The sequence below is a fragment of the Medicago truncatula genome, chromosome 3, assembly GCF_003473485.1.
Source record: "Medicago truncatula cultivar Jemalong A17 chromosome 3, MtrunA17r5.0-ANR, whole genome shotgun sequence".
Lineage (NCBI taxonomy): Eukaryota > Viridiplantae > Streptophyta > Magnoliopsida > Fabales > Fabaceae > Medicago > Medicago truncatula.
Window position 1 is genome coordinate 57944357 of NC_053044.1, and position 17056 is coordinate 57961412.

Below are 17056 nucleotides of genomic sequence, written 5' to 3' on the forward strand. Positions count from 1 at the left end.
TTAAATGAAATAATAAGGGTAAAATTGGAAGAAAAAGTGAGAAATTATAAGCTCAAACGCTACTTGGAATAACTTCTGAAAAATAGCTTATAAGCTCGTGAAATAAGCTATAAGCTCATGGTGAAAAAATGTTACCAAACAAAACTTTTTTTGTCAAACGAGCTTATAAGCTATAAGCTAAAAGCTCTTTTTTAGGGTTTCCCAAACAAACCCTTAGTGGCAAATAGAACATGAAAAGTCATACATTGATGACACACCACAAAAAAAACGTGTTTGCTACTGACCTTGGAATACGAAAGATTACATAAAGATTGTGAAAATTATTTTATACAAAAAGAAGTTAGGACGTAAAGAATGCTATTTTATACAAAAAGAAGTTAGGACATAAAGAAAGCAAGAGATTTAATGGAAATGAATAGAACCGTAAAATAATTAGTTTTTTTGAGTACAACAACATTTGTAACTTCTATTTAATTTTTTTTTCAATACATCAAATTTGCATAAATAGTTATATAGCTTACACTATTTTTGGATAAAATTTGAAATGGAAACAAAATTAAAACTGGTTTATGGCAAAGTTAGTTGAATACTTTTACTAAATGTGTACACAACCTCAGTATGCATCGGCGTGATCAGGTTTAAAATATGAGGAATATAATTTGATTCCAATACAGTTAGAACAATATTGTATATATAGCAATAATTTGTCATTCTCAAAATTGTACTGCACTTGTATAATTATAAGTTGTTACTAGAAAAATTTATATTCCTAATTGCTATAATTTGTGAATATACAATTTCACTATAATTGTAACTTACAAAACTGGATGATTGTAACTACCATGAATGAACAAATATTGGAAAGTCGTTTAAAAAATGATTAGTATCTAAATATCTATATTTACCGATTATGTGGTTACCGCAATTTCAAAACCAATTCCTATGTGTGAAGATAATTGATGAAAGCAAGTAAAGTCTGCTACTAATTAGTAGCAGACTTTACTTCATGTAATCATGATTTGTTCGACCTTCACGCGAACCAATTTTGTTGGCTTGGTGGTAGAAGACCTCTTAACACCTCCTTTGTTATGTATGACATGTACTTCATCCGAATTATTTATCAAAGGACCTATTAAAACAACAAAAGCAGAAAAGTTACTAAGGTCTTGCTATTACATAGATGTATTTGGAGCAAAGAAAATATGAGATGTATACCAGTCAAGCAGTGATACGATAGCAATGTTTCAATGTTATGTGTGAACATTTCCAGAATGGAATAACAAAGGAAACAAAAAGGATGAGTACAGTTCCTGTTTATTTGGCATGTCTTTATAGATGAAATATATGAGGGTGGAGAGATATGCATTGGAAACTGTTAACCTCAAGGAGCCGCCCAAAAACAGACAGCAACCACCTCACACAAAAGATGAGGCTGAGGTATACAATAAGAAAAGGCCAACCTAGCTATAAGAGAATAACAATTACAGCAGCTGGTCCTGGTCCCTTTACACCAAACAAAAGCATACCCCTGCCCCATGCGCACGACAATAACAACCAAAAAAACACAGCTGCAACTTTCAGATCCTATTGACAGAAGGCAAAAACCAACTGCCAATCACAACCGACTTGCATGCAGAAACAAAACGAAAAAAAAAAAAAAAAACTGAAACAACACCAGTAGCCGGCAAAGAGAGCACTATAAATAGGAATTAGTTATGAACGAAGCAAAACCAGAAGTTTGCAAAAAAAATACGCGGGAGATACACACCAGTCAGGGAGTGGTAGGCCAGCAAGGTTTGAATGTTGCATCCAGACATTTGCAAGTTGAAGAAATAAAAGAACACAAACTGATAAGAAGAGAAATGGAAGAGTACAGTTTCAGATTTTTTTGGAACGTGGTTATATAATTAAGTAAGGTATGCTGATAGTTTTGCATTGGAAACAGCTGATAATTATTAAGTAGTGGAGAGGACATGAGAAGAGAAAGAGAAAGAGAAAGATGGAGACTGAATTTTTGCTTTGGTTTACAATTCAAGGGCCAACTAATAGTGCTAAAATCAAGCCTCAATTAACGCACACAAAGTAGAGGGAAAATAACAAATGACAAGGCAAAATTTGAAATTCAAATTTAACAAATAGAAAGAGGGAAATTTTTTTAAGATTAAAGTGATTAGCAATTAATGCAATAGAATTAGAGGGAAAAAAATTAGATTAAGTGATAGCAAGACCTAATAAGCTTTAAGAGTAAGTGATTAAGAACGAATTTGAAACTAAAAAACTAAAAGAATTAATTTGATACAAAGATAAAAATGGAAGAAAAAATTCAAATGAAAAGAGTGTATCCTCGTTTCAATTGAAGATCATGAACTCATTTTAAAGCAAGTAGAAGCTCATAGGCATCACCTTCATCAACCGTACACAGTGGAGAGATCCACTAAATTTTGGCAACAAAAAAAAAATGTCTACTGCATTACCAACTCTCAAACACATGAGTTACATTCACACAATTATGATGAGTAAAAAATGAAGCATCAGATATTACTCGGCTAGTATGTACCGTCTTACACACATCAATATTCACCCTGTTATGATGGGTAGAAACCAGAAAACAATAGCATCAATGTTACATTTATATCAATCATTTTTTTTGTTTAATCCATCTTATTTATATCAATCATCTTACTTGACTATTATGTTATGTTGGTGGTAGGCCCCAACAAAGATCGGGTCTAAGAATTGAAGGCACAGTTGGCTAGGGAGTTCGATATGAAAGACTTGGGACCAGCAAACAAGATTTTAGGGATGCAAATTCACCGAGACAGAAAAGACAGGAAGATTTGGCTTTCTCAAAAGAATTATCTAAGGAAAGTCTTGCGCCGCTTCAACATGCAAGATTGTAAGCCAATCTCTACCCCACTTCCTGTGAATTTTAAATTATCCTCAGGTATGAGTCCTAGCAATGAAGCGGAGAGGATGGAAATGTCTCGAGTACCGTATGCATCGGCGGTGGGAAGCCTTATGTATGCCATGATATGTACAAGACCAGACATTGCACAAGCAGTGGGAGTGGTTAGTCGGTTTATGGCGGATCCGGGTAAAGAGCATTGGAATGTTGTTAAGAGAATCATGAGGTACATTAAAGGAACCTCAGGTGTTGCGGTATGTTTCGGAGGATCAGAGTTAACTGTCAGGGGTTATGTTGATTCAGATTTTGCAGGTGATCATGATAAAAGAAAATCTACTACTGGTTATGTGTTCACACTTGCCGGAGGAGCAGTAAGTTGGTTGTCCAAGTTACAAACTGTTGTAGCTCTGTCAACGACAGAAGCTGAGTACATGGCAGCTACCCAAGCATGCAAGGAAGCTATTTGGATGCAAAGGTTAATGGAGGAACTCGGGCACAAGCAGGAACAAATTATTGTGTATTGTGACAGTCAGAGTGCATTGCACATTGCAAGGAATTCAACTTTTCATTCAAGGACGAAACACATAGGCGTTCAATATCATTTTATTCGAGAAGTAGTAGAGGAAGGAAGCGTGGATATGCAGAAGATTCACACTAATGATAACCTAGCAGATGTAATGACAAAGCCGATCAACACTGACAAGTTTATATGGTGTCGATCCTCGTATGGCCTATTGGAAACATAGCAACTGAAGTTGGCAAGGTAGAGAGGCTTTGAATGCTCACAAAAGTGACTTTAAGTGGGAGATTGTGAACATGTGTGAACAAGTAAAGCCACATTTTGTTGAATTCTTACAGCATGCATGGCAGTAAAAACATGTGGATAATATGACTTTGTCTTTGAAAGTAATTTTTCGGTGCACTATTGTCAACAAAATTGGTTGGTTGTTGTTCTAAAGTCCATGGTGCCTTAAATGCAAGTTGTTGAGGCAATGGATTTTGCTCCTATAAATAGCTAGCCGTGAATCATTGTTCATCATCCCAAATCAGTAACACCATCACAGAACAAAGTAACACAACAACTACTTGTTCTTAGTAGAATAGTGAGAGGAAAAATATAGAGAGAAAAATTAGTTTCTCCTGTGAGGTTTCTCCTAGGTAGTGTTAGTGTTTGTATTCTCCTATTTATAAGAGAGAGTGGTAATTGTACTCTCCTTGTAGTTAGAGAGAGGTCCTGTAATTTCATCCACTTAGTGAAAGTTCTCTACTCTAGCCCCGTGGTTTTTTCCCCTTATTTGTTGAGGGGTTTCCACGTAAATATTGTATGTTCAGTTCCTCTTTTCTCATCTCTTATTTTAGCTGCGTGATAATATTTTGTTACTCTGGTACCTAACATGTTACGTGTTACTTCCAAGTCTTGGCCAAACATAAATACAAAATGTCAACCTTCTAAAACCTGCATGGTTCGATTCCAAACTCATTGATCTACTTTCTTATTCCAAACCATGTTGTTGCGTTGCTTTGAAATACTCTATATCATCACCAAACAAACAACAAAAAGGTTGTCTTCACGATGCGCCATAGAATTTCAAGAAATACATCATTGACATTGTTGTGCATAGCCGGAATTGAATGAATGCTTCCACAACACCACTATTTGTCAAGAGAGTTGAACTCATTTGTCAACAACGCGCATTGTGTTGGGACAATGAAAAAGAAAATGCAAATTTTCCACCCAACCTCTCCAACACATGCATAGAGTGAAATTGCAGCCTCCACCTAGTTTAGAAGACACTTTTTGCACACCCTCCATAGCAGATTCTTTTATCTTCCATGCTTCTCTACCTTCCAAATCCTATCATCCTCAACAACCAAGTCAAATAACAGAGTCAACAATATTTTATGAGCGGAAGCATGATAAAATAGAGATGTTGTCAAAGCTCCATTTCCAAGTTTTTGTTGTTGGTTCAAGTAAGTGTGGAACTTGATCTGGATCAAAGGCAGTAGGCTACGATAACACTGTCTCATAGTCATAACATAACCAATTAAGTAGTGGCGGAGCCAGGATTATTATAAAGTCTGGTAAAAAAAAAATTGTAACACATTTATAGGGATTTACATAAGAAATTGTAAGCAAATAATCAAAAATCTAAAGAAATTGTCCAATTTATAGGGGTTTATATAAGAAATTCAAAGGAATTTACGTAAGAAATTGCAAAAAAAATTGGGTAGGAGTCCAGGCTCGCCAGACCTTAGAACCGCCACTGCTATTAAGAGTCTCACATTTGAACTTATATGGTTTGAACAAAACCTCATAAGTCATATTTGTGAGTTTGTATTAGATCAAACAACAAAATTTAAGATGGTAAGAGAGGGTATTCAAGATTCGTTGGACTGCATGTTATCAAATTTCTGGTATCGGGTCACGTTCTAGATGTTCTATAATGGAGTAGGGGATGTTAGGAGTCCCATATTAAAAATGATATGGCATGAACAAGGGTTTATAAGTGGGAGTGGTTTTCACTTCACATGACGACTTTATAAGATTGTGTTAGACTCAACCATAAATTATGAGATAGTTCACTCCTCGACACGTTGGGTTCACAAGATTCAAAGCACTTAAACTCTCAAATCTTATTCCACGATCTTGTTTATTCACCGACAAAATGATCCCAAAAAGCATTTAAATAGCTTTGAACCTCATTATTTGGTAGTGGTCAGGGTTTAAACCCCGAACCGTTTTATGCATTGTCCAACCAACTAAGCTAAGCTCACAAAGACACTTTAAACCTCATTATAACCCAACTAAAAAGAGTTCATAATATTTTCAATTTCATCCTCAAGGGAGGAAAAAGAAACATGCTCATGAATCATGACAGATGAAAATATTGCTTGGAACGCCGCTCTAATGAATTTATTACTACACCTCTAATTTTTTTAATAACTTTGAACCTTTTTATATAATACTAAATAAATTTTTTAAGGGGTCCTTGTGAGCAATTTATACAAATAAATAAGCTTTATGTATTATTCATAATTTTATCAATGTAGTTTATGAACATATAGTTTTCGTTAAAACTTATAAATCAGCCCCTATGTTTCACAATCGTGCGATTTTGACCCCCTATAAAAACAATAACAAATCAGTCTCTTAAGTTTACCATATTTTACACTTTTGACCCCTTATCCAATTTTGATCCAACCAACACACATGTGACATCTCGCTTAAGTGACTAGGATGCCACGTGTGTAATTTTTTAATTCAAATAGTGTGCTTCTAGATCGTTTTTTCATTCATTTTGTTTAAATAAGTTATTTTCACTTATATTTAGTGTTTTCTTTTGTGATCTTGTTATCTTAGCATGATGTTTAGTTTGTTCATCGTTTTGGTGTAAGGTTGTTTTGTTTTTCGGTTATGTTGTTGTGTCCATTCAGAACGGTATTTTTTTTTAGCAAAGGCAAAATTAATGGATTTCATTCAAGAACAAAGAGTACAAAGTTGATGGTACACTATAAAAAAGATGGGGGCTAGGATGAGATAAGGAAGCTCTAGCTATACTATGAGCAACTCTATTAACTTGCCTCCTAATATACGACACTTTAAAGTCGGCATTTGTAAACAAGAGACCTTTACATTGAGAAATAATGTCTCCAGCTTCCTTCGGAACGGAATTTAGATATTAGATATGTAAATGATTAATATTTTTTTATAAAGTAATCAAGAATAGTATTTAGTTTTATAAAATGAAGGGTATAATTAGATAAAGAATTTAACGCCATATTTAGCTTTAAAAAACGTTTTTTAGTTTATACACATTTTTTGAAGAAGAGTTCGTTTTATACACAAAAAAGTGGCATTTGTTAATAATATGGTTTTTCTTTTATTTTTGAAGGTGTTTGTTAAATTATGTTATTTCTAGATAATAAAGTGATGAATCTGAAGCATTTCCAACGTCAAGGTCCCATGGTCTAGCGGTTAGGACATTGGACTCTGAATCCAGTAACCCGAGTTCAAGTCTCGGTGGGACCTTTTTTGTTCTTTTCATATCAGTTAATTGAAAGGCCTCTCCTTTTGTATTTCCCATATCATTCATATCAACCATATTTTTTTTTTCTTTTCTGATAAAGCCAAGTGTATGTTGTTTTTGCATATTGATTTTTTTTTTTTAAATATGATTTTGCATATTGATATAATGTTGAATTTAAACTATGCGAGTCATATAATTTAAACGTCCCTCCTTTTATATTTTTCATATCAACCATAAAAGTATTTTTGTTTTTTTCTGATAAAACCAAGTGTATGTTGTATGTTGTTTTTGCATATTGATATAATGTTGAATTTAAACTATTTTTAAAACATAGTTTAATTTGAATAGTATTAATGTAAAGATTTCTTACAATGTTCAAATTGCTTAAGCACTTGAGACTTGGCTTACTTTCAGCTCTCAATTGGATACATGAGTTTAATTTGGGACCTGTTGATTTAGAATTAGACTCAAAGAAGATGGTGGACAATTTTCATATGTCAAAATACGGCATTATTGAATTTCGTTTCATTATAGCTCATTGTAAATCCATATTTTCTCATTGTCATATAAACTCTAGTGTTGAGTTTGTGCGGAGACAAACAAAAAAGGTTGTTCATATGTTTAAAAAAAAAATTATCATAGGCTGGCAGTGTAGATTTATAATGTTGAATCCAAAATTGCAGGAATTTTCCACAGCGCACAAGCTTTGGTTTTGTAGCTTCTAAAAAATCGCAACAGAACAGATTGACGTGCATTTCGAGTGTGCAATGTGCAACTAAACAGACGCTTAAAGACGTTTCCAAAACCAATTAAGAGATAGTAAAACCAGTTTTCTCTTTCATCCTCTATAATTCTGATGTTGTCCCTTTTTCCCAAAAAATTATCATCAATTATGATTTGAATGAAGAATAATATCTTACACATTAAAATTTAAGAATCTATTTCTTTAAAATGAGTAAGTCACTTTAAAGTATAATAAAGTAAGTAATATCAACTATTGATAAATAAACCAATGGTTAATATCAAATGTACATACATGACAAATCATGAGTATGTTGAATTATCAACCCTTAATTTTCTCATTAATGGTTGAGATCACTTACTTTACTATCTGCTCACTTTAGAAGTGCTGGATTCAAAATGTACAACCACTAAAAGACTTGGGACAAGGGGTAAAAAAATTCAATTACAGGTGAAAAAAATGGAGCTTGTCTCTTTCCAAAACAAGCAGTCAAAGAAGTATCATCCATATCTACCACAGCAGTTGTCAATTGGTCTTTCTCTCCACTCTACATCTATCTCCACAAGTTTGTCCAAGACCACTGAAAACGAAAACAATATTCCCCTTTGAAAGGTATTATCATGAGTTCAAGGAATTTACTGCCAATTTGTCTGCTGAAATGTGCAATGAGCACTTTTTAGTTCCAAAAATACCCTAAGAAATGCCCAGAAACCAATAAGAGCACAAGGGTATTAATGAACTAAAGAAGAAAAAAGTTTAAAACTTCAGCCTCTATTCCTTCAGGGGTCCACCCTCTCTACATCAGGTAAGCCAAATGATGGCTCAGGGCATATCTCATTTGAATGACGTCTCCGCGACGATGAACTACTAGTTGCTGAAAGCTTCAAACTACTGGCTCCTTCTAATTTTGTACCAGAAGCTGCAGGGATTACGGCTACATCAGACGAACTCTGACGCCAACTACCAAACAAAGTAGCATTCCAAGAGCCTCTGGAAGAGGTTGCTTTCAGCCGCGCAGAACTCGAACTTTCTTCTCTTACAACTTTTAAAGGATTTTCCAAAGCCTTGAGAACATATCTCATCGGTGGTCGTCTTGAAGGTTTTGGGTTTAGGCATGACCTGGCAACAATGGCTATTGCCCACACTTCCTCTAAGAAATCCTCATCCACAACAAGAGATGGGTCAACGATTTTCGTCACGAGCTCCTTGTCATACATGTTAATGCAAGGCAGAATTTGATCAAGCCATTCCCTTAATACACCCTCACTGGAAGCACTAATTCCAAGCTTACCAGTCACCAGTTCAAGTAACACTTTCCCAAAGCAATAAACGTCGTAGGCACAAACTGACGTTGATGAACCTGTTTCCACGGACAGTACACAAAATTTGTGTCAAAATAATAGTAATAGATTGAATGACTATTCTGCTTAATAGATTGAATGACTATTCTGCTTAGCTCAACATAAATGTCTCTGCCTTACCTCAAGTCAGAAAAGCAGAAAATACAATTACCACAAGCATATAAAATAAACCACTAGATCAATCAACATTTAATACAAACTAATTCATAAAAATACTATATCCTGCAAGCCAAAACTAGCAACGAGGTATTTGTTTCAAGTCATCAAAATTAATTTCCAGAAATAACTATTCCACAAATTTAATGATGGGAATGTTATCCCCAGGTACTTTTTATATAATGTTTAGCCATTTATATGACACTCCCAAATCCCAATAGTCTTTCATAGAAGTGGGGTGTAGAGCAATGTTATCGATTGCGGGTGGCGGACCATTGAGAAAAGCTTATAAAAAAATCCGCCACGGCCGATATTTGACAACACTGGCGTAGAGGCAGTTATAGGAATTAAAAAAAAGAAAGTTACGAACAGAATTTGTTCACATCTCATCGGAATCCATTTCCCAATCCCTCCCACGTGGAAATCATTTTGTTCCGGGGAACCTTTTATGCCAAGGAATAAATTTTGCAACCATATAACAAACATGGGAAAACTGTGTGTAAATTTTTAAAGTGTGGATAAGCTTATTTTCTTTTAAAAATAGCTTGTAAATCTTACTGACACGACTTTTGGGGGAGGGAGCAATTTTTTCCAAAGAAGAAAGCAAACACACGCATGCACAAAATACATTATGTATGATACAGACAAGCAATCAAGACATACATACAACTTTTGAAAACAGAAATTGAGTTTCTACTTACCAGATGCGCCTTGTTCAGAGGACCTACACATTAAAAATGGAAATGAGAAATTAGATACATCTTTTTTATAGCAAACAATATAAATTTGCAAAGATGACATTGAAACTAGTCAAACTCATAATGCAGCTGAACCACAAAGCAATGAGATAATGGAAGAAAATGTGAAATAAAAAGTAAGGTAAGAAAAGAATCCAGCATTGCAAAGCCCAGAAAGGTCAATGAGCAGTGATTACAAAAACCGAATGAGCAGCATCTGTTATTTAAAACACATACATATACAAACAGACAAAATGACATTTCTAAAATATATAAATAATTCTTAAAGCAGGGTATATTTCAAATCATAGGCATTTTCCCCAAAAACGGTCTAAATGATTAAGTCCCACAAAGCACAATGTGGTCAATGCACAATGAATAACCATTCAGTTACTTTAAATACAATTTTAGTGGAGTGTAGTACTTACTGAGGCAATCGCAGAAACCGGGTGATTTTACTTTGATGGATATCACCTTCTTGACCACTGGCTTCGCTTAGACTCCCTAACCGAACTTCATATCTGTCATCGAGAAGTATACTGCTCGCTTGAATATCTCTACAATAATTAGAAGATAAGGTTATCACCACTAGCATTCTATTAAGCTTGAACTTAGATTATATCATGTAAACTTGTTACTTCTCCATTCCAAGCACACTTGAGATGGCTCAGTCAATTAAATTAATTAAAAACAAATATTCAGAAGTTGAACTTGTTCCGAACCTTTTTCTTTTTTCAACTCTATAGAGTAGCATCTTAAAGATGGTTTACACTTTACACACAAAATAATGACAACAAAACCCAGTGACAACTATACAGCCACCTTGAAGATAAAGAAAAAAATACCAAGCATACACAGCCACCTTGAAGATAAAAAAAAAATACCAACGTGTATGACAGTATCTTTTATAATTGGTCACAACAATAATTGAAAAGTAACCTAGTAAGCATATCTTAAACTTCTATGGACATCAACAAACATATGTTTTGATACAAAGAGGACCAACAGGAAGGGTTGAATCCTTCGTAAAGATGCAACGAGGGATGATGTTGAGTGAGAATTCATAGTTTATTAAATCAGGTATTGCATCAGTTCTCAAAATGGAATGGCTGGTCGAAAACAAACAAGGAAAAAAACAAAGAAAAAAGAATAAATAAGGGAAATCCAGAAATACCTGTGAACAATAGGTGGAATACATTCATGATGAAGATATGATACGGCCTCTGCTGCTCCAGTAGCAATCTTTAACCTAGTTATCCAGTCCAACGACTGCAAAGTACCATCTTCCGCTGTGGTGTTTTTGAAGAATAAGCAATTAGACAAGTCCCCTTTTGGCATAAGTTTATATACCAGGAACTTCTCGTTTTCGTTTTCTAAGCAATGACCTAATAAGGGAACAAATCTTTGATGAGAAACCTTGTTAAAAAAGTCCAATTCAGACAGAAAAGCATCCTTTTTTGTAGATCGCATGTCGATCCTTTTGATGACGACGGGGATCCCATTTTCCAAAACACCGTTGAATAAATCCCCAGTGTGGCCATGTTTTATGAGATTTGCATCACTGAAATCTCCGGTTGCCTGAAGCAACTGATGATATGTAAATGAGTCACCTACACTTGCAAGGTTTACCGATACACCAGGCGGCGGAGGACTTCCTCCAGCAGGAGCAGGGCCCACACCGTTTCCTCTTTGACTTGAATTACCCCTTTTACGAGTGCACAGAATCAACAGTACAAGTAGTAACGCCAAAATTGCAAGTAAACCAAGTCCACCCAAGACTGCCGCCAATATAATCTTAGTTTTATTACTCTTCCCAGAACCTTCGGTGGCTTTTGTCGTATTCGGTTGTCCAAAATTATCAAAACTGAGTCCCCTCTCCGCATAAAATGATGCACATTCCACCGTTGACTTCTGATTTGTCGCGTTCTGAAGGCAATTACTATCTATTGATACGTTATGCATGAAATCCAAAACCTTACCCTCATAATAATTGTTTGCAAGATCGACAAAAGAGAACCTTCTGAGCACAGGTGTGAGATTTCCATAAAACAAGTTATGAGATATATTGAGCACCGCAACCGTAGAACCGGCAGAGGAACTAGAACTGGGAAGCATACCAGTGAAACTATTGGAAGACACATCAACGAACGTCAACCTCGGCAGAGACCACATTTCAACAGGCAAAGAACCAGTAAAATTGTTTTTCCTCAGAACTACGGTCTGCAACTGCAATGAAACAGTAAAAAAGTCCGCCGGCAATGGTCCATTAAGCATGCTGTTTCCAAGTAACATTCTCCGCAAGTTTCTCAACCCTCTCAAATCAGGAAGAACCCCGCCGGAGAAAGAATTCTCACTAAGATCAAGGTCAACCAAGCTAGTAAGACCACCCAATTGTGCAGGCAAAGAATTTAAGCCATTACCCGAAAGGTTCAAGTGTTGTAACCTAGAAAGAGTCCCTATACCCAAAGGAATAGACCCAGAAAAAAAATTGCCAGACAAGTCAAGGGAAGAAAGATTTGCAAGAGAGCCAAAAGATTCCGGTATATTGCCAGTAAGGGAATTCCCCGAAAGATCAAGAACCGAAAGAGCCGAGAGTTGACCTAAACTATCAGGAGCATTCCCAGTAAGATTATTATCAGAAAGATAAAGACCAGTAAGACTAGTCAAGTTCCCAATAGTGTTAGGAATGACATCGAATATGGAACAAGAACGAAGATCAAGCACGCGAAGCGAACGGAGACTAACACCAAACAAATCAGGAATAGAACCGGGAAGATAAAAACCAGAGGCATTAAATGACTGTAATAGAGTGAAATTAGCCAAAGCGTCAACAGAAAATTGAGGGTTTCTTCTACCAATTCTTGTTCTTCGAAAACCAGAGATGTTGATCCCAACAACACGACCATTCTGACATGTAATACCAATCCAGATTAAACAAGGGTCTGGTTTTCTTGGCCATTCTTTGCTTCTTAAACCCAAAGAAGTTCTTAGTTGAAGAAGTGATTCTCGTTCCAAAGGTGAACTTAATGGCTGAGTCTGTTCCAATGTTCCACGAAAACGCAGAAATAAAAGCAATAACGCAAACCAGAATATCCCTCTTGGATCCACCATTATTTATTATTATTAATCAAGTTTGACTCAAAGATCCAACAACCATTACTATTGACACCAACAAGTATCAATCTCTCTCTGTCTTTTTTCTCTGTAATCACAATTCAGTATTCAGAAATATACATAAGAACACATTTCTACATTCAACATTTTAGTGTACATAATCAAAAAAAAAAAAAAAAAAAAACGGGGAAAAAGGAAGGGGAAAGGAAAAAAAGTCTAACCTGAAAATCATGAGCTGATTTTTTATTTTTGCGTTGAATGAGAAATCTTTCTACCTACTCTATCTCTTTCTGAATGCTTCTTCTTGTTGTTGTTGTTCTTGAGTTGACAGAGGGAAAAGGGAGAAAAAGAAATTTAAAAAAAAAAAGTAGAAAATATAATATTAATATGAAGGGTTGAAAAAAAATAAAAAATGGAGAGAGAGAGGTGTTAAAAACAAGTACGTCAGAGGGAGAAAAAGAAGAGAGACAGTAAAAGGATGGTGGTGGTGGTGTTGTGTTTGGTTCTTTGTTCCTCTCTCAACTCAATGACTGTGTGTGAGGGTGGTGAGTGAGTGAGTGAGTGAGTGAGGGGTAAAATGGGGATTTACCGATAATTCCGTCAAGTACAGCTAAGTGGACACATGCACTTCTTCTTCTTCTTCTCGTTCTCGTTCTCGTTCGTGGATCGATCACTGTGTGTCTTTTAAGTTGTGAGATTTATGTTTTAATGTCTTCTTATTGTCTATACCAACCACTACTTTACTCCACTTCACCACACTCTAACCCAAGTGCCTTTTTTTTTTTACTACAACTTATTTGAGTTTATTTACCAACTTAAATTTTGTAAGATTGTTTAAGAAAATATTCCGTCTCGATCTATATTTACGCATCATTTTAACTAAAAACTTATATCTAAATATAAACCCATTTTCAGATTATTACATTCATTTATTTTTTTTCTAAATATATCTATAATTAATACTACTAATTTGTCTTAAAGTATGAAAAGTTAAAATTAATATACATATAAACAAATGATAATTTGGTAAAATTAACATATAAAATAGACATATTAATTACACTAACAGCATTTATTAAGAAATATGAAAAATGTAAAGGTTGCTTAAATATATAAACAGAGTGAGTAGCTTATGGCATTGTTTATAAGCTTATTTCGTAAGTTATTTGAGATAGCTTACGAAAACTTGCATATTTATTTTATTTTATCTTTTGCTGTAGAAAAATTGCATACAAATGTTTATCATGAAGTGTAAAAACTTCACATAACAAGGTCAATGTCTCTCATCTTTTTAATTGGTTCTAATTTATACTACTACATATATAAAGAAAATAGGAGATTTTGGATTGACTTTTTTGTTATTTTGATCATACTTTAAACAAATTTTCATATAATAATATTAAGACTTTTTCTAACTACACCCCATATAGTTATGGTTACATCCTAAAATGATAAAATTACCCTTTCATAAAATTTGATTTTTAAAAAGTTTCTTCCTTCTCTCTTGGTTACACCCCAAAACCCATTTTTCTTAAACTCGGTTTAAGTAGGTCATGTAAATTTAGTTTAAGTAGGTCATGTAAACTTAGTTTAAGTAAGTCATGTAAACTGAGTTTAAGTGTACATACTTAAACTCAGTTTAAGTATGTCATGTAAACTTAGTTTAAGTAGGTTATGTAAACTGTGTTTAAGTGTACATATCAACCTTGTTCAATGATTCTACGCAATCTCTTATTTTAAATATGTACATGTAAACTCAATTTAAGCATGTCATGTAAACTGAGTTTAAGTTAACCCCAACAATGCAAATTGAAATCGTCGTACATTTGAGTTGAAGAAGAAGAAAAAATTGAAACTAGCATTATTGAAAAAGAAGAAGAAATTCATTTACTTATATGCAATCGAGTATGGATGAAAGATATTTGGATTCACTATTCTTCCATAGAAATTGATTGAACATCATATTATTTGATCGTTTGTGGGTGAAAGAGGGTAAAACTCAGTGACAATAAATAAAATCAAGATTTTAAGAAAATTTATATAAAAGGACAATTTTGATATTATAAAAAACTTTTAAAAAAATTTAGGTGTAATCAAAAATATATAGGGTGTGAATAGAAAAACTCTAATATTAATTGTTAACCTATCTTTTGAAATTCGGATAAAAATTGGAAGTTTTTTAAAAAGTTTAATTCATTATTTTTTTCTTACAAGAATTCATTTTTCTATAAGGTAAATTATTAAGTACTTTAAAGTTTGGTTGGATATTGGACCTTGACGTAAAAATGTGCTTTTATTTTTAAATAAATTAATATTAAAATGTGATATGTCATAAAATAATTGGATACTTTTAAACATTTATATTTTTTTTCTATTAAAAAGTACATTTGTATATTTGTAAACATTCCATTTTTATATTTAATAATATATAACCCAAATCTTGACCAAAAAAAAAAAAAAATATATAACCCAAATATTTTTAAACTTTTTATTTGCTAAGTAAAGAAACCCTTTTTAAACAAGTACAGCTAGCAGATGGGATATTTAAAGAATAAATTATTAATTGATTAAGGTATGTTTTTTTTTTTATTAAGGTATGCTTTTATTATTATTATTATTATTATTAAGGTAGATTTTTTTAACTCTTTCTTCTTTATCATTATATTCATTGATTGTCTTAATTTAGTTGATAGAGACAATACATAATATATGTAAGGTTGGGGTTTAAACCTGGTTACCAAAAAAAATATATATATATTCATTAAATTTTTTACTTCAGTCAAATAGTCATCCTTGTATCCTCCTATTAATATACGCTACTAATATCATAGTTCCACTACTTCTACTACGGAAGAAGAAGGAAAAAAACACGTTAAATAGATATTTAAAAGAAAAGGTAAAAATAATTTTGTTGCAACTTTCACACAGTAAGTAATTTTTTAGAAAAAAATTCTTTATTATTTCTTATCCATATCATATGCATCGATATTTTATTTTTTTTTGAAGGAATATGCATCGATATTGTATATTGAAAATTTGAAATAATTGGGTCAACTAAATTGTCTTTAATATATAAATCTATAAAGCATTAATTGTTATTTGTTCAATAATATCTTTATCAACATTGCTGTGTAAGACCTTTTTTTTTTTCTTCTTCTTCTGGGTAAGATCTTTTTTACTCTCTGTATAAGGTAATCAGTTGTTAGTGTTAGAAAGTTAAAAGTAATAAGAATAATATAATGAGTGGTGGTCATTTTAGTTCCAACGTGTAATAAGTAATCACAATAGTCTTTCAATATGACGAAATTTAAAAATAATTCATGATTATACATTTTATTAGTCAAAATATTTCATGATGCTAAAATAAATGTTGAAATTAATTATTTTTGAATAGGGACTAATATGATTGTAAGTAAGTACTTATAAAAACTAACATAATAATAATAAATATATTGAATGATTAATATAACAATATTAACGAAATATTTTAACGTAAGAAAGATTATTATGGTTATTCGATACACGTTCATATATTAAAATGACTATATATTATCAATTATGTAGACATATTCTATCAGAAAATTATTGTAGACATTTTTTTTCAAAAAAAAAATAATATTGTAGACATATATTGTGGTTATTCCTATCGGTGCTGGTTTTGGTGCTTCAGAATCGACACAACACTTGTTTTTATCTTATTCTACCTTTGCTTCTTTATGGCCAATGGTTCGCGATTGGATTGGCTTTTTTGGAGTAGACTCTAATGTATTGTCTGATCATTTTGTCCAGTTTGTTCATTCAACAGGTCGTAGTAAGGCTAGACAGTCTTTTCTTCAGCTCATTTGACTTCTTTGTGCCTGGGTGTTATGGACTGAACGTAATAACAGGTTGTTCAACAATTCTATTACACTCCTATGCCTAAGTTGTTAGATAAAGTAAAATATTTGTCTTTAAGTTGGTTGAAAGCTAAAAAAGTTACATTTTCGTTAGGTACTGATAGGTGGTGGTCAAGC

At 33.3% G+C, this 17056-nt stretch overlaps 1 protein-coding gene and 1 non-coding gene across 3 annotated transcripts; one reads left to right on the top strand and one right to left on the bottom strand.

Annotated features, from left to right (window-relative positions):
* Window positions 1-6863: 6863 nt before the first annotated feature.
* On the top strand, window positions 6864-6935 carry TRNAQ-CUG (transfer RNA glutamine (anticodon CUG)). Its single transcript has one exon. It is a non-coding gene; the product is annotated as a tRNA-Gln (tRNA).
* An 894-nt stretch (window positions 6936-7829) lies between these two features.
* On the bottom strand, window positions 7830-13751 carry LOC11433912 (probable LRR receptor-like serine/threonine-protein kinase At2g16250). Of its 2 annotated transcripts, XM_003603876.4 has the most exons (6): window positions 13633-13751; window positions 13265-13361; window positions 11104-13131; window positions 10358-10486; window positions 9894-9916; window positions 7830-9035 (listed from the first exon to the last, which is right to left on the bottom strand). In XM_003603876.4, the coding sequence occupies exons 3-6, from the start codon at window positions 13038-13040 to the stop codon at window positions 8455-8457; spliced, it is 2670 nt and encodes an 889-aa protein (XP_003603924.2). In that variant the 5' UTR covers window positions 13041-13131; window positions 13265-13361; window positions 13633-13751; the 3' UTR covers window positions 7830-8454. The 2 variants fall into 2 exon arrangements, with proteins under 2 accessions (XP_003603924.2, XP_024635734.1); XM_024779966.2 differs by lacking the exon at window positions 13633-13751 and having other exon boundaries at window positions 13265-13615.
* Between the last annotated feature and the right edge of the window lie 3305 nt (window positions 13752-17056).